The sequence below is a fragment of the Meles meles genome, chromosome 7 (genome assembly GCF_922984935.1).
Source record: "Meles meles chromosome 7, mMelMel3.1 paternal haplotype, whole genome shotgun sequence".
Lineage (NCBI taxonomy): Eukaryota > Metazoa > Chordata > Mammalia > Carnivora > Mustelidae > Meles > Meles meles.
In genome coordinates, this window is record NC_060072.1 from 90,353,755 (window position 1) to 90,375,756 (window position 22,002).

At 58.2% G+C, this 22,002-nt stretch overlaps 1 protein-coding gene across 4 annotated transcripts; it reads right to left on the reverse strand.

The window, feature by feature from the left end:
* Nucleotides 1–1,197: 1,197 nt before the first annotated feature.
* RARG (retinoic acid receptor gamma) lies at nucleotides 1,198–22,002 on the reverse strand. 4 transcript variants are annotated; one of them, XM_046013659.1, is made up of 10 exons: nucleotides 21,690–22,002; nucleotides 20,862–20,925; nucleotides 17,021–17,352; nucleotides 5,996–6,144; nucleotides 5,636–5,777; nucleotides 4,786–4,946; nucleotides 4,422–4,598; nucleotides 3,833–4,037; nucleotides 3,263–3,421; nucleotides 1,198–2,482 (listed from the first exon to the last, which is right to left on the reverse strand). In XM_046013659.1, the coding sequence occupies exons 3-10, from the start codon at nucleotides 17,202–17,204 to the stop codon at nucleotides 2,283–2,285; spliced, it is 1,377 nt and encodes a 458-aa protein (XP_045869615.1). In that variant the 5' UTR covers nucleotides 17,205–17,352; nucleotides 20,862–20,925; nucleotides 21,690–22,002; the 3' UTR covers nucleotides 1,198–2,282. The 4 variants fall into 4 exon arrangements, with proteins under 4 accessions (XP_045869615.1, XP_045869614.1, XP_045869618.1 ...); XM_046013658.1 differs by having other exon boundaries at nucleotides 20,862–20,928; XM_046013662.1 differs by lacking the exons at nucleotides 17,021–17,352; nucleotides 20,862–20,925; nucleotides 21,690–22,002 and adding an exon at nucleotides 14,713–14,732.

Here is a 22,002-nt window from a genome sequence, read left to right on the forward strand (position 1 = left end):
AGGGAGCTCTGAGAAGGAGCTGGACTGGAGATCTATGTTCACAGGTTGGCCTTCTCTGTGAGAGACCCTCTGCATGGCGGGGACTGACTGACACACAAGTAGATATGTAGACAAGCACCTGTCTCTCGGTGGGTGTGAGCGGCAGGTGGATTGTAGGAGTGTCGCTGCTGGGAGGAGCCACTGGAACAGGGTGGGGACGCTTCTTGGTGGCAGGGGGGTGGGGGCTTCTTCAGCTGGCCTCAGCCTACTGGCCCTTGTACCCTTCCCCCACAAGCAGGGGTTACTATGGCGATGACCCCTCCTTCCCCACAGGCCCTGTGGTTTCCTCCGCAGCTTCTTTCACTTTCTTCTTCTGCTTTTCCCCTCTTTTCCTCCCTGACTCCCCCATCCTCAACCTCTCTCCACAATCACAGGTCATCCTCCAAAGCCGAAGAAAGCCAGGCACAAGGTAGGCAGGGCACAGTTCCAGTGAGGAAGGTGGGCCACAAGTGTGTTTAGGGGGGCTATGGAGGGGGAGTTGCAGAGGTGGAGTGGGGAGGCCACAGGCAGTGGGCTGAGGGTGGCGGTGTTGCAAAGGTGAGGCACGTAGGGGCAAGGAGAGATATTAGGACCAAAGGAACAGTGGGGTCGTGAGGTGAAGTGGGGTCAGAAGGGGCAGAGGGAGTGATTTCTGAGGTGATAGTGGGGTCACAGAGCAGGGGAGCTCATGCAGTAAAGAGAGGGTTGGTGTAAAACTGAAACACTGCAACTCAGATGCGGGATGTGGTTCTTCTGGGGCCAGAGACCCTCATGAGAGCCAAAGGTAGCTTCAATGAACGCCCTCGCCAGAGAAGGGCAGATATGCACATATACATAACCCGGGCTATGGGGACACCTTAAAGGCCTCTGGGACCATTCACACCTTCCCAGAGGTCCACAGGGTCCAATCTAAGAGCCCACACCTGGTGGCTGTGGGAGACCCAGACACCCAGGGTAGGCCCCATGGGCTCCCTTCCCTCAATCTCCCACCACACCCATCCAGGAGCATCTTATCCAATTTCCCTTGTTTCCCTAAGAAAGCCGCAAAATCCAGTAGACTAGGGGCTCACCTTCCTCACCCAGCCCCTCTCCAGGTGAGCCAGGTCATTTCCCCCACCTCCTCCAGGAGGGAGCCATGTACCATGAGTTTCCATCACTTTATTTTGCAAAAATAGAAAACTCAGCAATATGCGATACAGCGGGGTGGAGGGGAGATGTAAACAGAGGGGAGGGGACAGCACCCTGACCCCCCCAGAGAAAAAGGGGAGCCAGTGGGAATCTTATTTGGCAGCTAAATACAAACTGGGGATTGGAGGAAGAAGGGAGGGGTCACAGGGGCCCTGGGCTCCCCCTCCCAAGACCCCTGGAGGAAGGGGTCAAGTCCAGGGTGTAAACAAAAGCTAATAAATAAATAGAGGTTTCCTCTGGGTCAGGGAAGGATCAGCTAAGCAGGGCCCACCCACCCCCCTCCCTGGGCCAAGCTGCTCTAGAGATCAAGGAGTGGGGAAGGCATTGGGGGAGAGGGATCCCCTGGCCCCTCTGTAGTGTAGGAGGGTCCCTGCCCCGGTGGCTGAGATGGGAGGCAGGGGAAGCCCAAGGCACATGACTGGGGTGGGGGACAACATGGGACTGGGGGAGGGGCTTGTAACGGAGGGCACAAGGTCAACTCTGGGCCCAAGCAAAGAGGTGCCTAACGGAGCTGTGTCTGTCCCTTTCACCCTCTGGGCCCAACACAAATGCAGGGCCCAGCCTGGCCCAACCTGACCTGGCACGAGGTTGGGCTCCGAGGGCAGCGTGCACCTGGCAGGTGCATTAGCGGCACAAGGCACCAAGGGCAGGGGCAAGAGGGTGGGCTCAGCCCCCCCCCATGCCCCCTTTTTGGTCTCTAGTGTTCCTGTTTGCTCCCAGAGGCCTAAGCACCTGGCAGAGGAAGGGGCTGTGGAACTGGCAGGGTCTTCCTTCTGCCCTGGGGAGCCTGGGACCCTGGTGTCTGAGGGGCAGTGCTGAGATTTTAGAGTCCAAACCAAGGCTCACCCCTCTGCCCTCTCTCCTGGCGGGAACAGAGCAAGCCCCCAAGACCGGAGAGGCAGCCAGTTAGAACAGGGAGGCTATGAACACAGAGGCACCCCTGGAAACTTTGGCAAAAACAAGGAGCTCATTGGAAGGGGTGGAGAGAGGGCAGAGCACGTCCTCCCCCAGTCACTGGCGGTGTCTGGGAGATGGTCAGTCTGCTGCCTGGAGCCCCAACCCCCACGGCAGGGAAGTCAGGGGCCCTGGTCAGGCTGGGGGCTGCAGCCCCCTTTGCCCTGGCCCCGGGGAACCTCATCCTCGCCAGAGGCCTTGGAGTGGGGACCAGGCTGCGAGGAGTCATCCTCAAACATTTCGGGGTTCTCCAGCATCTCTCGGATTAGGGGAGGCATCGGGCCTGGAATCTCCATCTTCAGGGTAATGGCCCTCTCCGCTCCTGCAACAGAGGGACAAAGAGGTTCAAGGGAGCAGAAGCCCATGCCCCTTGAGGCCATCTCCCTAACCTTTCTCTCTCTGGGAACACATAGGGACATAGGAACCTAGCACAAGCCTGCCACCTCTCTGTCCCAGCTCACCCTCTCCCTACCCCATGGTCCCTGGGGGCCACCCCTCTGCCTGCAGCTTCTACCTACCTTCTCTGCCAAGTTTGCTGCCCACTCATCCCATTCTTAGGCTCCAAGATCAGGGCCCAACTCTCAGTCCCATCCCTCAGGCACTCCCCCGCCTTCCCATGTCTACAGCTGCCCCACTGTCATTTCTTACTAAGCTTTAGAATAATAGCTAATACCAACTGAACCCCTACTATCTGCCACACATCCTTCTGAATCATCACTGTCCAACAGAACTTTCTGTGAGGATGGCACTCTCTGCTTCGTCCAGCACAGTCCTCACTCACCCCTGGGCACTTGAAATGCGGCTATAGCCACTGAAGAACTGCATTTTTAATTCAGAGCCGTTCTAAGCCCTCTCTGTTAACTTGCTTAGCTCTCACAACAACTGTTGGGGTAACTGTTAAGTACAGTCTAGCTTCCAAACAGGAAAACAAGGAACAATAAGTAAAGGAATGTTCCCGAAGTCTCTCCACTAGCCTGCAGCAGAGCTAGGAGCCCAGTGCAGAGCCCCTGATGCTCTGTTCCGGTCTTCGCTTATCTGTCTGCCTGCCTGACTCGAGAGACCAGCAGGTGCCGGAGAGGGGAGGGGTGCCCTCACGACTGACCCTTAGTGCTGATGCCCCGAAGGTCCGTGATCTTCATGAGCATCCTCGGAAACATGTAGGGCTGGCTGGGCCTCCGCCGACGCGCATAAAGCCTCAGGGCCTCCAGCAGCGGCTCCTGCAGCTTGTCTACTTTCTCCGGTTCCTCCAGGTCCATGCGGTCTGCAGGAACAAGCATAGTGCTGTGAGAAAGGAAGAGTTGGGAGAGACAGTGAGAGGGCCCATCCCCAACTGGCCCTGCCCTATGGCTCCCCCAGACCTCCCACTCTGTCCCATCAGCCCTTTGCCTATGGTTCCTACCCAGACCACCTCCCCTCTCGTAAATCACTCCTGCCCAAACCGCTATATTCTCAGCACCAGTCATTTGGGATCTCCTCAGCTCTTCCTCTGCTCTCCTTTCTGTCCTAGGCCCCAGCGCTGCCGGGGAGCCTGAACTGGGTCTGAGAAGTCTGTGCATGGGGCGCATGGGGCAGCTGCAACAATGAAGGACCAAAGTCTCCTGCCTGGTCCGAGAGCAGGTATGGGGTACAGTGGGAAAGGAGCGCAGGTAACCACCAGGGGGCGCCCCCGCACCTCCACAGATGAGGCAGATGGCACTGAGCAGACCAGTCTCTGTGTCATCCATCTCCAGTGGCAGGAGCTGCCCAGCAAAGGCAAAGACGAGGTCCGTGAGGGGCCCAAAGCCAGCGTTGTGCATCTGGGTCCGGTTCAGGGTCAGCCCATCGGAGAAGGTCATGGTGTCCTGCTCCGGGGTGTACCTTGTGCAGATCCGTAGCATCTGGAGGTAGGCAAGGGGAAGGCTGAGTGCTGTGCCTGGGGAAGAGCCCATCTCAGGTGGAGAGAAGAGGCGATGGGGTGCAAAGGAGGGAGTTAGAAGCAGAAGGAGGGCAACCTGCAGCAGGCACAGGAGGGAGGCAGGGGGGGGGTGGGTATCTAAAGCTTGGGAGGGAAGAGAGGTCGGAAGGAGGCAGGGCGTCCAGAAGTGTAGGATCAGGTCTTGGGCAGGGGGAAGACAAAAAAAGCTCGGCTTTAGAGAAGATCTGGAGAGTCCCAGATTGGAGATGGGGTTGGGGGAGATAATGAGATCTTTGTGCAGACCAACTCCTTGGCCTCACAGGAGGGTCAGGCTGTGGAGGGAGATAGGCCACCGGGCTTAACTCACCAGGATGTCCAGGCAGGCAGCCTTGAGCAGAGTGATCTGGTCAGCAATGCTGAGCCCAGTAAAGCCAGGCAGCCGCTTGGCAAACTCCACGATCTTGATGATGCACTTGGTGGCCAGCTCACTGAACTTGTCCCAGAGCCCCAGATCCAGCTGCACCCGGTGGTCTGCACTGGAGTTCTACAGGGAAGGCAGGTGGGAATGCAAGCTAAAGCCTGCCCTGGGGGCTATCTTCTTTCTGCCCAAACCCCAAGCTCTCCCCTCTGTGTTCTGTTGCCCTTCCTAGTCCTCAGCACTAGACCATGACCTCAATACAACCCCAACCGAGTCTCCCAAGCGAAGGGTTCCCTGCCCTCACTGGACTCACCGTGGTGTATTTGCCCAGCTGGCAGAGTGAGGGGAAGGTCTCCTGATGAGCTTTGCTGACCTTGGTGATGAGCTCTTCTAACTGAGGGCTCAGCTCATAGCTGTCAAGCGACCCCTCTTCCTTTACTTCTTTCTTCTTCTTATTCCGGTCATTCCGCACAGCTTGGGGGTGAAGGCACACAGAGAGGGTCAGGATTCTCAGAACCTCCCTCTGGGTATCCCCTCTCACCCTAATTATCCTGTCCTCTGTCCTTATCATAAACATCTGTTCCCTGGGACCCTAATCGCTGCCTCAGTTTCCCTAGCTCCTATGAGCTCCCATTCCCAGGCTGGCTCTCTCCAGCCCCACCCAGGGCCTGCAGCCCCTGCTCCCTCCCCAGGCCATTCGGCTCCATCCTGCCCTTCCTGTCACCCTGCAGGAGCTGGAGGGGGGGGGGCAGGATATGCAGGCGGCAGGATATCCACTTATAGCCTTGGCAGCACAATGGTGCAGGGGAGGGGGGCCACCCCAGATCCACCTCAGGCTCAGTCTTGGGAGCAGGGAGGCGACTGTCAAGCCCCCCCCCCCACTACCTCCCCATGAAACCGGGCAAAGAGAGCCAGTAACCCCCATTCACTCATTCAGAGGAAGGATTAAGCACTGAGAGGGGAGAAGGGCAAGGGGTGGGGCCTCCTGGGTGAATGGGTGGGCACTCATCAAATAGGATGGGCCAGGGATGAAGAAGCAGCACAGCAAGGCAGGCCAGGTCCAGGAGGTCAAGGAAGTGGCAGCGGGCCAGTGGGAAGAGAGTAGCGATGACCCGTAGGACAGGAGGGTTCCTGCTCCGGCCGGGTTGCGGGGTGGGCAATACCTTCTTTGGACATGCCCACTTCGAAGCATTTCTGTAGCCGGCAGTACTGACAGCGATTCCGGGTCACCTTGTTGATGATACAGTTTTTGTCACGGTGACACGTGTACACCATGTTCTTCTGGATGCTGCGGCGGAAGAAGCCCTGGAGTTGGGGGTGGGGGTGGGCAGTGAAGCAGGATGCTGGGAGTATACCAGCCTCTCTGGGGCCTTGTGGGGTCAGCCCAGGCCCCTGCCAGTCTAGGGGTCAAGTCTGTGCAAAGCAGCCCCTCCCGCTCCCCAGCGAGAGCCACTCACGCACAGAGTCCTGCCCCTCTGGTCTGGACCCGAGGCCCAGGGCTCCCACCCCCACTACTCACACACCTTGCAGCCTTCACAGGAGCTGACCCCGTAGTGATAGCCTGAGGACTTGTCATTGCACACGAAGCAAGGCTTGTAGACCCGAGGAGGTGGAGGGGGCGAGGGCGAGCTGGGCACCATTTCCTCTGAGCTAGTGCTCTGCGTCTCCACCGCTGGGGGGAAAGCAGTGACATGAGGGTCAGGGAGTAGGGTCCCTCACTTCTCCAGGCATCCTCACTATACACATCCACCCCATTCCCACTTCTCCCTCCGGCTCAGCGGTGCCACCACCATATCCGGCAAGGTGACTTAAAGTCCCAACGACCACGTACAGCCCCAGAGCAAACACTTCCAGAAAACCACTCTTAGTGCACCTCCTGCAGTCGGGCCATCTCCCTGCACAACAGTACCAGTCCAAGCCCTCGAGACACTGCTCAGTTCTCCAAATTCCAGGTCCAGGTCATCCTGGCAGTTAACTGTCACGGGCCTCAGTTTCCACAGCTATCAAGTGGGCAGGGGGAGGGGTTATGGGCTGTGGCTCTGCACTGTGTAGTTGCTGTCTGTCATGTCGGTCCACCTCGTCAGGTCGTCTACCTCCCACCATCTTCCTCCTCATGAGGCAAGAGTTCTGGGGCCCAGTAGGCAAGTAGCAGCTAGCGCCCAGGGAGTTGACCTCAGTTTCTCTCAAGTAGTACATGGTGGATCATCTTCCAGCTTTTGCCTCTCATACCGCCCCCTCCCCCCAAATAACTGCCAGTGTCCTTTTCTCCAAAAACCACTGAGGCAGCAGAGCAAATCAGACACAGGACCTACAAGAAAGTAGGTCAGAGGATATGCAATAGCCTGATTTTACACCTGAAGGAACAGAGGCCAAGAGAGGGAAGTGGCCAACCCAGGGCCACACTACCAATTGATGGTGGAGCCAAGCCGCTTAGGTCCTCTGACTAGTTCTAAGTGGCCTGGCAGGGACTCAAGAGAAGTTGGGGAAGGAGAGACCGAGATATTTGCTCCAATTCTAAGGTCCAGAAAAGGTTCGGGGTGTAGCAAAGCAGGAAAAGTCAGGTGACAGTGGGTAAACAGGGCTCATGGGGGAGGGGAGCTACCTCTGGACCCTCTCTGAGCCTAGGTCTTCACTCCTAAATTTCCCACACAAATACCCAATTGCAGCTCAAAGGTGGGGGGAGGGTCTCAGCCCCAGCCACACTGAGCATGTGTGGCCGGGAGGACACCCTCCCTATTCAGAAGACTACTTGGGAGACCTTTTTGATTCTGCAGGTTGTTTGGGTCTGTAGTTCATCTTCGGAGGCTGGAAAAATCTATATATTATTCAACCGGTAGGACCTGATGCCCACACCTAGAGAGCCCAATTAGTGCAAGAAAACGCTGAGACCCTCCCTGAGGAGTGGCCCACACACCCACCTCGTGAGCACCTTTCTTCCTTCTAATCCGCCGTGGCCCACCTGGTCAAAAGGGCTGCCCCAGGCCGCCAGCAGGGCAGAAGGAATGCCCAGGATGCGGGGGTTCCGGGCTAGCTCCACCCACCCCACAGGAGGGAAGCCCTCCCCACCCTCTAACCTAAGACCCCCATTAGCATAAGAATCCTGCCGTAGAGAGATTTCCAGTTGGAAAAGGACTGCGGAGAGAGGAGGAAAGAAGGTGCCTCCCTTCTATTCAGGACGGGGTCTGGGGGTGGGAGGGAGCTCCAGAAGGCGCTGGGGTGGAGAGATGCGGGGCGGGCTGGAATGCCTTTCAGGACCCCTCCTGACATCCTAGAACAGCACAAGTGCGCCCCACAGGCCACTGCGTGGGGTGGTGCTCGCTCCAGCGCTGACGCCCTCCCTGCCCGCAGAGCGCTGCCTCATTTCCTCTCTTGCGAAAGGACCTGGGTGCGGTCAGACTGGCATGGGGCAGTGCCAGGCAATTACAAGACTGGGGGCCGCAGGGAGACAGCCCTGGGGACAACTTTTCCTGTCTAAGTGGTAGTGTCACCCCTTCTGGGCACCCCTCTGGCACAAGTCCGCCCCCTGAACCCTAGAGTGCAGCCCAGGGGCTCTGGGGGCGAAGTGTACAAGAGAGCTAATTGGCTCAGGGCTGCTCAGAGTCCTTTCTCAGCCCTGGGCCGAGACCCCAACAGGAGCTAGGCAGGGGCCCCTGCTGGGGAGGAGGGGGGTGGGCTCTAGGTTTTTCTCCTTTTAAAGCCCAAATTGCTGAAATTGAGGAAATTCCTGGCCAGGCTGAGCGGAGCTTCAAACAAACTCTTTATAACCGGCTGTAAACGCTCCCAGCTGCGAGGCACAAGGCTGAGAATCCCAGACTCATAGTCTGACACACACCTCCTTGGAGACACTCACACATCGACAGCACGCAGGGCACAAAAGCAGACACAGTACCCATGGGCCCCCATAGCCCAACTGGCCCCTGGCGCGGGAGAACACACAGGCAGGGGTAAAAGCACACTCACTCCAGCCAGACGGTGGAGGCACAAGTCACTGACACAACACCCAGCTTCACATTTGCAAGAGAGCAGCTCCGCGACCAGACAAACACCCCCAGCCTGCCAGCACAGCACCAGGACTCCAGCAAACACCCACAAACACACCATGTGGCCCTCTCCTCAAGGGAGCGCTCCCCTTTCCCAAAGCAGACACAGGTCTAAACTACTTTCTCTCTATAAGTGTGTGGAGCAGGCCTGAAGCCCACCAAAACCCTAGAGGCCAAAATTATTGGTCCAAATTGAAATGCAAAAAATCAGACTGCCAGCCAAGTCCCTGAGACTGCCAAGCTCCTGAAAAAAGGACCCAGCCCTCACAAAAACCCCTCCTGGGAAAGTCTCTGCACCTCAGCACCCCTCCCGACATACCCCAACTCCCCTTCCTATTGGGCAGTGAAAGGAAGGTTAAGAATTCACCAGGATTTGGTGCAAAGTAATAACAGTTCCATGTTTTCTCCACCCTACAAATGCCACACTTTTAATTCTTGCCCCACCCCACCCCCAAAGTACGGTCTCCTGCTTGCCACCTCCCTCCTCCAATCTATGAGCAGCATTGCCCTGGAACCAAAAGCACCCCTCCCAAAAAAAAAGAAAAAAGAAAGAAAGAAATACATTAAGAAAGGAAAAAGAACAGTAAAGAAAAAAGAAAAAAGGAAATAGAAAAAAAAAAGCCGAACTCCGGTAAACAGCGCTGCCGAGTGCCAAGGAGCGAGGCGCGTTGGCGGGGGCTCGGTGACCCCGCGCGCGCACTCCCCCTGCGCCCTCCGCCCCGCCCGCCGCCCGCCCCTTCCCAGCTGCCCAAAAGCCCCTCGCCCCGGCGTCCGCACCGGGCTACCAGGGCACTCCCAGCCCCGGGTAAATTTGGGGGGTGTTCGAGGCTCCCCTCCCGGCTCCTCCCCACACCCACCCCCGCCAGGCACTTCGGCCCAGGCTTCAAAGCCGCCTCTCATCTGGACTTCATTTTTACTGCCTCTCAGTCCCCAGCTTTTTATTACCGCTCTGGAAAGGGGTTCCAGGGCCCCAGGCCTGGCATCTCCCATTTCACAGAGAGGGGAAGATGGATATTTGGGGACCCAGGAGTCCTGTTCTCCCTGCCGCTGCCTCCTGCGGGCCACCCCCCACCATCAACAGACTTTGGGTAAACTTTTCGCTTTCTACTGAAGTTGTGTGTGTGCGGTAGAAAAAGTCGTCTCGCCGCATACAACCCTATACACAGTTCCAAACTTTGCTTTTTAAGGTGGGGGAGGGGCGCCAGAGCCCAGCCCTCTCCCCGTTGTGTGCACCACCCGGTCCACCCCGCACGCAGAGCACACAGGATGCACGCTCCAACACTGCACTTTCCAAAACCGCCCCCGCAGCCACGCAGGGGCACACGCCTTCCCGGCCCCACGCCACAAACATCCCCACGCAAGGGCCGTGCGGACCTGCCAGCGCTGTCGGAGGGCGACACGGCGTGGAGAGACCCCCCCTACACTCACACCCACACCGCCTACGTAAGGCGCTGCACACTCCAGGGATTCACACGCTCTGCAAATATTTTTTACGCTACGCTCCCAACTTCCCACATGGACTCTACAAACGCCACCAACGGTCCTGGGTGCCATATCCCTCCGGGGCCACGGACCTGCGGGCACAAGCTACCAATAGCATCTCGGTCTCTCCCTATCCCCAGAAATTCTGGAGTGGCATCAACCGCAGCTCCTAGCTAAACACCCACCATAAAAACCACACACACTCCAAACACTACGGCACACACCCAAAGGAGTCGCTGAGGTCCCCACGTTTAAAGGGCCAGTACCTCTCTTTCCTACACAGCCGCCCCTCATATAGAGAGAGTGAGAATCTCCACTTGCACCCTGGTTACACCTTTTACCCACGGAAAGGGGGAGGCGCTGCCTCTCCTGCACCCCTCACCCCACCCTTGGGCTCTGGTACCTACATTGCAGACTGGCGGGTTGAGGCCAGGCAAAAGACTCAAATCCGGCGAAACAGGAGCTGCCGGTGGCTCTGCGCAGCAAGCCGGCCCCGGGCCCGGACACCCCGTACAGCCGTCGCGGACCCGGGGCAAACGTTTCCATGCAGTCGTACATTGCGACCCGGCTTGGAGGGAAGCTGGGTGCTAGGAACACCGAGGACCTGCAGCCGATTCCCCCTCCTCCCCCGGCGGCGCCCCGCTCCTGGAGGGGGGGAGGGGGAAGGCTAGCATAGGGCGCCAGGCTGCATGGGGGGTAAGGGGTGGGCGGGGAAGAGGGGGATCCCCAGCAGGGGAAAGGGACTGGGCGGGGCGCAAAGCCGAGGCTGCCGCATCGGCCGCGGTCCGGCTCACTCTGGGCGCCTCGGCGGCTAACACTGGGGAGACCTTTTGTAAAAGCGAAGCCCGGAGGGGTGGGGGGTGGGGCTTGGAGAGCGAAGGGGGCCGGGCACTAAGATTAGCAGAGCTGGGAGGGGAGCGCACACTTACACACACTCGCACCCGGTGCGCGCGCTTGCTTAGACACATATCCGTGCATGCATTTATTTAGGCAGGCACCACGTATCTGCAAATATGCAACAGTGCGCGTGCATTTATCTGCACGCACACAAAACCATAGCTGCACAAACGCTTGTGCAAGCACATCTAGCTCGGCAGAATGCTGTTAAGCATTCTGTCTCCACAGCCCCGAGGCTTTGCACGCATTTGCACTTCGGCGCGTGCCCTGGTCGGGAACGGGAGAAGGAGTGAGGGAACCAAGCACACGCATTTCCTTTTGAGTTTTCCCCCTCCCCTCCCCAGCACTCTTTGCACACAAGTCGATACAGGCAGGGGTATCAAGGAAGACGGGGGAGAGAGGAACATGGAGGTTCCCTGCGCCCGGCAGTTCTCCGGAGCTCGGGGACCTGCACTACCTCCACCCCCTCATTCCCAGGCCTGGCTCCTCCCTCTCCCTCCGCGCGCGCGCTTCGGGGCCGAACCGTACATTCCTGCGGCTCGGCGCGCGCGGCCTCCTCCTTCCTTCCCGTTCTCCCCACCCCTGGTCGAAGGGCCGGAGCGCGCTCCCGCCGTGAACTCTCCGGGAACCCCCCTCGGGGCGGGTGGCCGGGCGCGCTCACCTCCTCCTGACCCGGCCCCGCCCCACCCCGCCCAGGCCGTCGCCAGCGCCGCCGCGGAGTCCCCCGCCCCCTCCTGCGCAGCCCGGAGTCTACCGCTCCCTGCCCGAGCCGTCCTCCCTTCACCGCGTCCCGGGCTGCCTCCCTCCAAGTCCCCTCAGCCCCGTCCCGCGACTGACGCTCCCCAGGCGCTCCACCGCCTCTCTCAGTGCCCCTTCCTCGAGCCTGACTTCACTTTCCGAGCACAAAATTGCCACCCCAAACTGTCCCTACAGTGCCAACCGCGCCTCCAATGAACTTGCCCTGCTGAGTGCCAACTCCCCTCCCCCAGGCTTTCTACCGTGCCAGTGGCCCCAAACTGCCAAGGGCCCCTCTCGGCTGTAACTCTCGGATCCGGTCGTCAACTGTTCTCAGAGACATTACACATCACCCCCCATGGGCAGTCACTGGCCCTTCTCTCCTTCAGTGCCACACTGAGTGCCCTTCAGATCTCCGAGGGCCGCCTCGCTGTCCCCTCGGTAGCCCCTTCCGGGCACTGAGCGCCCTCGCCCGGCCGAGAAGTGGGTGAGGGGGGCGGGGGTTTGGCCACGTCAAGAGTTTGCCCTCGCCGCCCGGCCGAATCGGGGACCCTGGCCCAGGGACAGCGCCAGCGGCGGCGACTCCCGGAAACCGCCCCCTCCCCCGCGCCCCGCCCTCCCGCCCGCCCGGCGGGCCGGCCCAGCCGGCTCTGTCAGCGCAGCTCGCACGGGGAGCGCCGGGGAGCGGGAGCGGCGCCCGACCGGCCCCTTCCCCCGCCCGGCGGCTGCGGCTGGGCCAGGGCGGGGCGCGCTTTTCTAAGAATCTGTTGTACCGGGTGGGGGGCGTACTGGGGTGCTGCAGGAGTGGGGCGCCAGTTTGGAAGAATAAAGAGCAGGAAGGGGTGCCAGGAGTAGGCAGGGAAGGAAGGCGGGCGCGGAGGAGGGGCCGGGGTGGTGGCCCGGGACTGGGGGGGCGGCAGGGCTGGGAAGGAGGGCCAGGCTTGTGGATTGGGGGGAATGGAGAGTGCGTCCGGGATGGCAGGGCTGACGGGGGGCGGGGGGGGGGGCTTGAAGTGAGGATGAAGTGGGAAGGCAGTGTTCTTTCCAACCCAATGTGAGCTCCCTGCTCTTGCCCCCGACCTCAAATACCCCATTTCTCAATCCAGCCCCCCACACACACAAAAAAAGAAGGTGTGGGGGAATGATAGATTTCTGTCAGTCTCTGGGCAGTAGTAAAAAAAAAAAATCAATTAAGTATAAAATGGGAAGTACCCCCAAAACCAGGGGGAAAAGAGCCCTGATTAGTCAACTCCAGGCTGTCAGTCCCCCACCCCCTCTTCCTCCTCCGAAATCTGAAAGGTCCCAATTAAGTCAGGCCTGCCTGGTTGGTAATTAGAACCAGAAGTGGCCAGGCCACAGGGAGGGGGATTGGGAGTGGGGCACAGGAGGGGGGTGGAGGGCTCCAGGAAGTCAAGAGTCCTCAATAGCCCCCCTTTCTCTTCACCAGATGCACCCCACTCCTCATGACCCCATCTGTGTGTGGTTCCCAGGCATTGCAGGGAGAGGGGGCCTTATAAGGGACAAGGCATTAGAGTGCCAGGCCCACCCTTCCCAACAACCCCAACCCCCCCCCCCCCATTCTAGACAGTCTTAGCACAGCCTTGAAGAGAGGGTAAGAGGATGGGGGAATCTATTGCCCCTTCTTATCCCCAAAGTCCCCCCAGCCCTTATTGCAGCAATTAGACCCATTAGCCTTCTAGCATTTCATGGGAACCAGATGTTCTCCACCAGCCTGGTGGGAGTATGAGGGGGGGCTGCTGCCTGACTCACCCCCCCTCCCCATCTATGATCCCCACCACCACCACAGTTCACCCCTCCCAGCTAGAGCCCCACAAAGGCAAGACCTCAGAGGCAGAGAAGTGTACCCCTCCCCCCACTAACAAGATCATTAGCACTCAGGGTCTTGCATGGTCACCCCTCAGAGCCTCTACCACCCCGGCAATGATGAGTTTGGCCAACGAGGGACTGTGGAGGGATGAACAGCTTACTGCTATGCACCCCTCCTTTCCCCCCTCCTGCCACCTTCTGGATGGAGCTGGAGGATAAGTGGCTCGGAATTCCTCATGCTAAATTCTCCTTTTCTTCCAAAACCTTCCCTCAAAAAGGTGAAGAGGGGGCATTTCAAAGCAAGAAGCCCCCCCCCCCCAGGGTAAGTCCTAACTTAGGAGTCCCACCTGAAGGACGATGGGGAGAGGAGGTCTCTGGAGGAGGGGGCAGCAGAAGAGAGAAAGGAGGTGTGAATGAGGGATGGGGCCCAAAGCAGGGGTGTAAGGAAGGAGCTGGGCAGGATGGGGGCTGGGACTGGGTAGGGGGCCAGGAGAGGGGGGTGCAGCCTGGGCCCCAGTGGCGGCGGCTTGCCCAGCTCCCCCCGCCAGAGAGGTTTCCTGTTGCAATCAAAGCCCCGTTTGTGTAGGCCTGGAGCTGGAGCCCGAGCCTGAGCAGTGGAGACTGGGGAGGGGAGGGGAAGGAGGCAGTGGGCTGGGGTTTTTTCCTGGAGGAGGCCTGCTCACCACCCTTACCCGCCTGTTCTGCTGGCCTCCTCTCCCAGCGTCTGGGTTCTCTCTGTGTCTGTGCCTTTTGGCCTGTGTAGTTCTCTGTCACCTCGCTTAGGTCCCTGAGTCTGTCTTTTTTCAGTTTCTTTTAAGTAGAACTCTCTTTCTTCCTGTGCCAGCCTGCCCTCAGTTTCTCCATGTGACTTAGTGCAGTGCAGCCTAGGCTCCTTGCCCCAGGGACACTGTTACCAAGTTTAGAGGATAAACAAGGCTAGGTCCTCTACACCACAGACATCTCCTCAAGCAGGGAAGAGGGCAAGGCTTCTCTTCCCCCCCATCCCACTCTGTTCCCTGTAGTCTTGACAAAGCAAACAGAACACATCAGTGTTCATAAACACAGAGATACAGAGAGACACAGACCCCCGGGTTTCACGCACCCATGTGTGAGCACGTACACTGGGACAGGCACATGCGTGCACGTGCGTGCACACACACACACACCTCTGCTTTCCCATGCACACAGGCCTGTGCTTGCCTCCACAGCACATGCCCCCCTCCCCTCTCCCGTCCCCAGTTCTGAGATGCCTGCCTTACCCACTTAGGCCCCTGGAGAACCCCAAGAGGTGGAGCAAGATTTCCCTTCTCAACGTGGATGTCTCCAAGGTGCTAGGGACCCAGCAGTAGGATCCAGGAGGCAGCCTCAGGGAGAAGTTCCAGACTCCTTCATGGACCACCCTCCCTCCCACAGACTAAGAGAGAGAGGGCAAAGAGAGAGACACAGACTCAAGGTGAGTGTGACTTTGGCATTCGACTTAGGCCTCCAATCCCTCTCCACTGGGTGGCCCTAGGCAAAAAGGGACAATGGGGCAGAGAAATGAGAGACTATGCCCTTTCACCCCTCAGCTGCTCTCCCACTATGTGAGGTCTCCCAGACCCCAGAATCCCTTCCTCTCCCCTTTGCCTCCCTCTCATTTGCCACTGGGCCCTGCATGCCCCACTCCCATGCAGGCTGTCTGGACCCAGGCCTTCCCCTCCTCCCCACCCCACCAGCACCTCTCTGCCCAGGCCTGTCCCCCGCTGCCAGCCGCACCCTCCCCAACTACCTGCCCTGATTTTGCTTCCTCCCTTGGATTTCTCCTTTCAGTCCTCCTCCCCGCTTTCAGTGCAGCCTTGCTGGGATAGAGGCCAGTGTGACCCCTTCCCTTGCCTTGACCTTGCTTTGATCCCTGACCTTGATCTCAGTGGGTCCAGGGCACAGGAGAACTTCCTTGGGAACTTGGCCACTGGCTCTCAGCATTCTCCCACTACCATTCTTTTTCTCCTCTCCCTCCTTACTCCCCGCTCCCTTAGTGGCCTCTCCCAGAACCTAGGGAAACCAAGTCCCAAGGCACTGAGTTGTAGGGTTCTTGGTTCTCTCTGTGAAGGGTGGTTTCTTCCTCCCTCCTCAGGCCCTGGGACAGATTCATGGGGTGTAAATGAGGCAGGGGAAGCCCAGCTGAGGTTTCCAAAAAGGGGGCTTTGTGCTCTCTTGTTCACCTGTACGCCACCCAAATATCCCCTTTTGGTCTACAGACGTGCCACCAGCAGGCCTCAGCAACCAGACACACCATCAACAGCCCTATTAAATGTTGCCTCCTCACACTGACTCTGTTGTGCACACTGGAATCTCATGTATGAGCAGAGAGTCTTGAGGACAGGCTGTGCCTGGACAACTGTATATGGTCTACACATACGTGTGTGCTCACACTCACAAACACACACACTCACACGCCTTCTCCAGATGAGCACACTCTTTCCACTAGAGCTGCCAGCCCATCTAGTCACCCCTTCACACAAACACACAACCCTCCGTGTGCACCCCTCCTAAAGGCAGGGCCCTTTCTCTCCCACCTCTCTCTCCCTGACCTTGCAGAACTATAAAGGATGTCTTTATCTTTCTGTCTTTTTCTCTCCCTCTCCATCTTTGGGCCTCTGGTTTTCTGCCCTTCCCTGTGCCTCTCCTTCCATCACCGCCCCTTCTTTCCAGGTGAGGGTTCTCTACACCTGTTCATATGCGGCCCCTTTACCCGCCCCGCAGAACTCAGCCATCCAGCCCTCCAGGCACTGGGCACCCACGCCTGTCATGGCTTGGTCAAGAAGACCCACTACGAAGTGGGAGACAAGAGGATCCAGAAGGAAGAGGAGAGGCCTGACGCTTGTCTGCTGTCAGCACTCAAAGGCTTATTCCAAAGAGGGCAGGCCTGAGGGACAAGTAGGGATCTGCACAGCATGTGGGCACCATGCCAGACCTAGAGGGAGGGGAGGAGTCCAGAACCCACATGGCTGGAGGAGAGGATGCTTCTGGAACACCTCCTCACCTCCCCGGATTACTTATGGTACGAGGGCCACCTTCTCTGCAGCTGTTTCCACCCTCCCCACCACCAAGAGGAGAGTTCCCTGACCCCACACATCTTTGGGCACCTGGCACTATTTCATTTCCTTCCTGTGCTGTCTGCCTCTAAGCTGCCTCACTGCTTCACCCCTTGATCACAGTCAGCTGATTGGCCTTCCAGACTCCTCCACCCCCCCAAGCTGCTCCCCCACTGTACCCACCACAGCATACAGGCAGGAGCCTCACACTTCCCCAGACCCACCCCTGGCTGCCCATAAAAAATATTCTCCACCGCCAATTGACTCAGGAGGCAACATTCTAGGCTTTGGGGGCAGGAGGACTCTCATTTGCGAACAATGTCATTTGTTCCACATCCAAACCCCTTCCCACAACCCCTGCCCCCTACTCCTTTAGATCAAACCCCCAACCCTTCCTGCCTTGCTAACTAGGGTGCCAATGTTCTCTAGCTCCCACCTCTAAGTGTCCTCCAGTTTCCCCCTGCCCTCATCCCCCAAGGTCCCTGAGACTCACACAGAGAGGCCATCTCCTTGGGGAGGTCAGGCTGGCCCAGGCCCCGGAAGCTAGGACTCAGCATCTCGAAAGGTGGAGACCCCCTGAGAGCCCCTGGGAAGGCGAAGGGGAAGCCAGCCCCGGGGTAGCCAGATCCAGGCCCCAGGCCACCAGCTGCAAAGAGTCGTTCCTTATTGGTGGCCATTGCTGCTGCCGTGAGGGAGGCTGAGTCCCCTGGGGTCTGCAATGGGCGGGGGAGGTCTTCAGCCACAGCCCCCGCCCATGCCCACTGCCCCAGCCTGGGAGGCTCCGTGCCTGCCCTTCCTGGCCTGCCCACTGGGTCTCCAAGAGTCCTGGGGAGAAAGAGAGGAGAGGGAAGGATAAGAGAGTGATCACCAGAAGGTTCCAAGCCCCCTGACCCTCTCTCACTTGGAGCCTTTTCCCTCCATGCTTCTAAGGTTTGCACTGCCCTAGCTCTACCCAAGGGTAGGAGGCAGGGCAGGATCTTATGCAGGTTGAGGAAAAATATTCTCCAGGGAAGGGTAAACTAGTTCAGGTCTTAGGACTCCTGGCACAGAGGACCCCTAAGCTGAGATGTGACTGTGAAGACCAAGAGCGAGCCCTAGACCCTTGATTTAACCTTCACATCAATCCTGGGAGGTAGGAATTCGGATTCCCATTTCACAGAGGAGGAAACTGAAGTTGAGCAACTGGCCTGAGATCATGAGGCTGTAAGTGGTAGAGCCAGGATTCAAACCCTCCTGTTGTGAGTTCAAGCCCCATGTTGGATGTAGAGCTTATTAAAAAAAAAAAAAAAAGACTTGGGCTCTCCGCTCAGCAGGGAGCCTGCTTCCTCCTCTCTCTGCCTGCCTCTTCACCTACTTGTGATCTCTCTGTCAAATAAATTTTTTAAAAAATCTTAAAAAAAAAAAGAGAGAGAGACTACTTAAACTCTCCACCACTCTGGGGAAAGCAAACATATTTCTGTTGTAAGCTTGGGCCCCTACATCTCTCTGGAAAGGAGTAGTGGTCCAGTGGTTAGGAATCCTAACTCTGGAGCTGGGCTACCGGCATTGATCCCCACCATTCACTAGCTGGACCTTGGGTGTGTTACTTAATCTCCCTTTGCTGAATTTTAGTTTCCTCATTTGTCGGTTAGGAATAATAGGGCCTACTTCATAAGGTTGTTGTAAGGATTAAATGATTTCACATATGTAAAGCGTTTAGAATAATCTAGGGTACATATTAAATACCATGTGTCTCATGTCATTTCTCTTTGTACCTTCTCTTCCTCCATACCTCTTTTGTAGTTAGCATTTCCTTCTGTCCCCATCTTCCTCAATACTCCTTCTTCCAGTTCCCCCTCTCCCAATTTGATCTCTATCTCCATTATCCCTCACTCCTCAACCTGTCTTGCCTACTCTCCTTCAAAACCACAGATGTTGATGGAAGCCCCACTGAGTGCTAGGTATGAGGCCAGGAAGCAGCTCCTTTCCTTGTCCTCACCTTACTTTACTTCCCCAACTCCTTTTCTCGGTCTTCTCTGAGCCTTCTGCTTCTAGGAAGCCCTCCCTACATCCTCCCCTCCCTCAGGTTTGGTCTGCCCCAGTAGATGTTTAACCTGAGCCCAGGGGAGGGACAAAGGAAGGAAGGAGAGAGGAAATGGGAATCCAAGGACTGGGCAGGTGGTTTCTCTCCTGATGCTCTGACAAAGGAAAGTTTGACTTTCCCAGGAGCCCCAGAACTGCCCACTCTAGGGGAGTTAGGGGGAAGGAGAGTCACCCAGCCTGGGTACCTCCTCTACCAGCCAGAACCATAATGGATTGTGGTGCAGAAGGACAGAGAAAGACTGAGAGTGAAACACATACAGATCATGGGGTGGGCAGGCCCAGAGGTAGGTGATAGGCATTTCTGCATCTCTTTTCATCAGTCTTTGCTTCTAGGATCAGTATCTCTACATCTTTGTACCTCTGCTTTCCTTCCTTCCTCCCTCCCTTCCTTCCTTCCCTCCTTCCTTTCTTCCTTCCTTCCCTTCTTTCTTTTCTATCTCTCATCTACCTTGGCCTTCAAACTCTTGAGGGTAAACTCTCTTGTGGAAGTTACAGAAACTTAGACTCTAACACCACCATCCTTCACTCAGTCCTGATGCAAGAAGCAGCCTTTGCTCCTCACGAGGCATCACCCATATCCCCAGTGCCCTCAGACTCCTCAGCCCAGTGTCTCCCCAGGCCTAAAAGGCTGACCCCCAAGCCTCTAGGGTCCTCCTCCTTTTCCTTCCCCTATTCCCTCAAGTCCTCATCCCTGGTTAAGCCCAGGTGGAGCCAGGAGTCCGGGCCCCAGAGGCCCCTGGGCCATAGCTCAACAGGCTGGGCCACATTCCAGGTGGATTAACCCCTAGGATGCCAAGGGTGAGAAGCTACAAGAGCCCCCCCATCTTCTTCAGACTGCCTTCCACTGGGCCCGGGCTCTGGCTCCAGCACTCACTGTCCTTGCTTCTCCCTTACAGGAGGGAAACAGAGAATTCAGTGTGGGGCAGGAGGACGTCGTTGTCCCAGAGAGGGATGCTCAGACTCCTGGTCCTTACTGAGGAATGAAGCTGTAATGAGGGAAGGACACCCCAGCTCGCCTTGGGCTTCCACCTATTTTGCTTCAGAGAAGGGACTTGAGAGTTAAGTGGAGAGGGGAAGGACACAGAGAGTCATCCATTTCTGAGCCCTGGTTCCTCTGCCCTGGCTGGGAAGGGAAGGGGACCGGAGGGTCTTAGGTCCAGGGTGGAGGAAGGGACCAAGGGACTGAGGACAGTGGAACAGAGAGTAAAAGGAAGTCCTGCACTAGGGACCCAGAAGCTTTGGTTCTTCGGGGAACCTGTGGGAGGAAGAGAACCCTTCTCTCTTCCCAAGATGCCACCTCAGATGGAGGCGGGGCTGACTAGGGGACCGGGGCCCTTACAAAGCTGCTTCTCTTAGGGCTAAGGTGGAGTTGAGGGAGGGCATGGATGAAGGGGGCTGCCGGATGGGGGGGAGCAAGTCTCCCTGCCGCCCTGCCGGCTCTAGAGCTCGGAACAAAGCTGCTCTTGTAGGCTGCTCTCCACCCACTGCCCCCCTCCCCCCTGTATAAACACGACCACCTTTTTCCATGACCCCATCCCCAGCCTGGGCAGAGAACCCAGGCATCCTCTGCTCTAGCCTGGGCCCCCAGCCTGCTCCCCAGGAGGCAGCGGTGGCCTGGGTTTCCCTGGCCTTGTGCCACCCTTGGGGGAGTCCAGACCCTTGAGTCTCCACCTCTCATCCCCAGGTGCCCTCCCTCCACCTCACTGGCCCCAGGGAGGGGCAGTGCCCAGGAGGCAGGCAGGCGGGCAATGCCAGTGGAATGTGTGTGGGCAATGGAGGGCACGGGCAGGGTGGGGCAGAGGGGGGAACTGGAGGTGCCAGTTAGGTGGCTTTCTGAGCCAGGGGGGGGGGGGTGTGCCGGGGTGGGGGGGGTGTGCCCTGTCCTGCCTACCAGGCTTTAAGCTACAGTGTGCATGCCTGTGTGTACGCGAGCATGCATGTGGGGTGTGTGTGTGTGTCTATTTGGGATACCCATGCTCCAGGCTCCCTGCACATACTACCTCGTGCCCCCCACCCCTTTCCTCTCTCTTCTTGCCTCAAGGATATGGGACATTGCCTGTGGTCCTCAACCCAAACTCGGCATCAGAGGAGTGACATTAAGGGCAGGATCCTCACTCAGACCTGAGGTCTGGGATTGCACCTGCCCTGCACATGGGCCCTGAAGGGGCACAGTCATCTCAGCTTCTCCCCCCACAGAACCCTCCTCAGCCTCCCCTGCCCACCCACCCCACCCCAGCCATTCGTACTCTTACCCTCTGGCCACCTGCAGAGCTGCCCTCCTACATACTGGGTCAGGTTGAGGGGACTGGGCTGTTACTGCTGAAGACAGAGAGGCATGTCAATGGGGCTCCCAGACTAGGACTCCTAGGTCCCTGGCCCAGTCTTCCTGCTCTTCCTTTGTTCCCTTTGGGCTCCCCTCCTGAATACTCCTGAGCAGCCCCCATCCTTGGCTGGAGGGAGTCAAGACTCACAGCCTGCTTGGGGACAAGTGACAGGGAATACAGAAGTGCAGTTTAAGGAACCTTCTCAGACCCCTATCCTATCCACTTGTCTCTGCAAACTCCAGGACCCAAAGGGCTCCGAGCACTTGCCTCTGGATGTCTCCTTGCCCTTTGGATGTCCCAGCTGGGCCATTCCACCAGGAGAGGAGGAACCTGGACCAGTTTGGACCAGAAGTCCACCCGTCAGATTCCCCTGGGGAAGCCTGAGGGAGGGCTAGCGAGGTCCTTCCACACAGGAGGGAACCCTGTCTTCCCTCACTCTCCAAAGCACAAAAGTAGGCTAGAAACCCCCTGGCTGAAGACTGTTCCCCAAGTGCTCTCCTCACTATTCACTGAAATGAAGTCTCGCTGAAGCCCAACCCAGCCCCAGTCGATCTAAATCTTCCCTATTCCCTCCCGCATCGGGGCTGACCCCCAAATTGGGCAGGAAGCCCCTCCAGCGCTGCGGACTGCGGGAGCAGCCGAGGCAGGGACTGAGCGGCGTAGCTGCCCCGCACCCGCGCCCCCGCCCCCAGCCCACCTCGGCGGGGACCCAGGCGTCCGCAGGCGGCGGCGAGCCTGCTTCCCCGCCTGACTCACCTGGAGGGGAGGGAGGGGGAAGGGAGGCCGCGGACGCCCCGAGGTCCCGGCGTCGGGCGGTCGCGGGGATGCGGCGTCGCAGTGTCAGGGGCTCGCGGCAATGGGGGGCTTTGGGGGGGCACGGGCTCTAGGCTGGGACTGTCCCGGGGCCTCTCCGAGCCCGCCCGCCCACGTGACCGCCCCAAAATATCCGACACATTTTCTCCCAAACCGCACACTGACTCTGCAGGCGGGGACACGGAAAATATTTTCTTTCTTTTTCTCCCTCCCCACCCCCCCACCTCCCTCCCAGCCCGGCTCCCTCCTCCCCCTC

Bases quoted from the DNA above. Each gene is read 5' to 3' on its own strand.
- RARG (XM_046013659.1), bottom strand. From the start codon at position 17,204: ATGGCCACCAATAAGGAACGACTCTTTGCAGCTGGTGGCCTGGGGCCT. The intron at 5,778-5,995 runs GTGTGTGAGTAG...CCCCAACTCCAG, and splicing joins GCTCCTGTGAAGGCTGCAAG to GGCTTCTTCCGCCGCAGCAT. The intron at 4,947-5,635 runs GTATTGCCCACC...TTCACCCCCAAG, and splicing joins AGTGGGCATGTCCAAAGAAG to CTGTGCGGAATGACCGGAAT.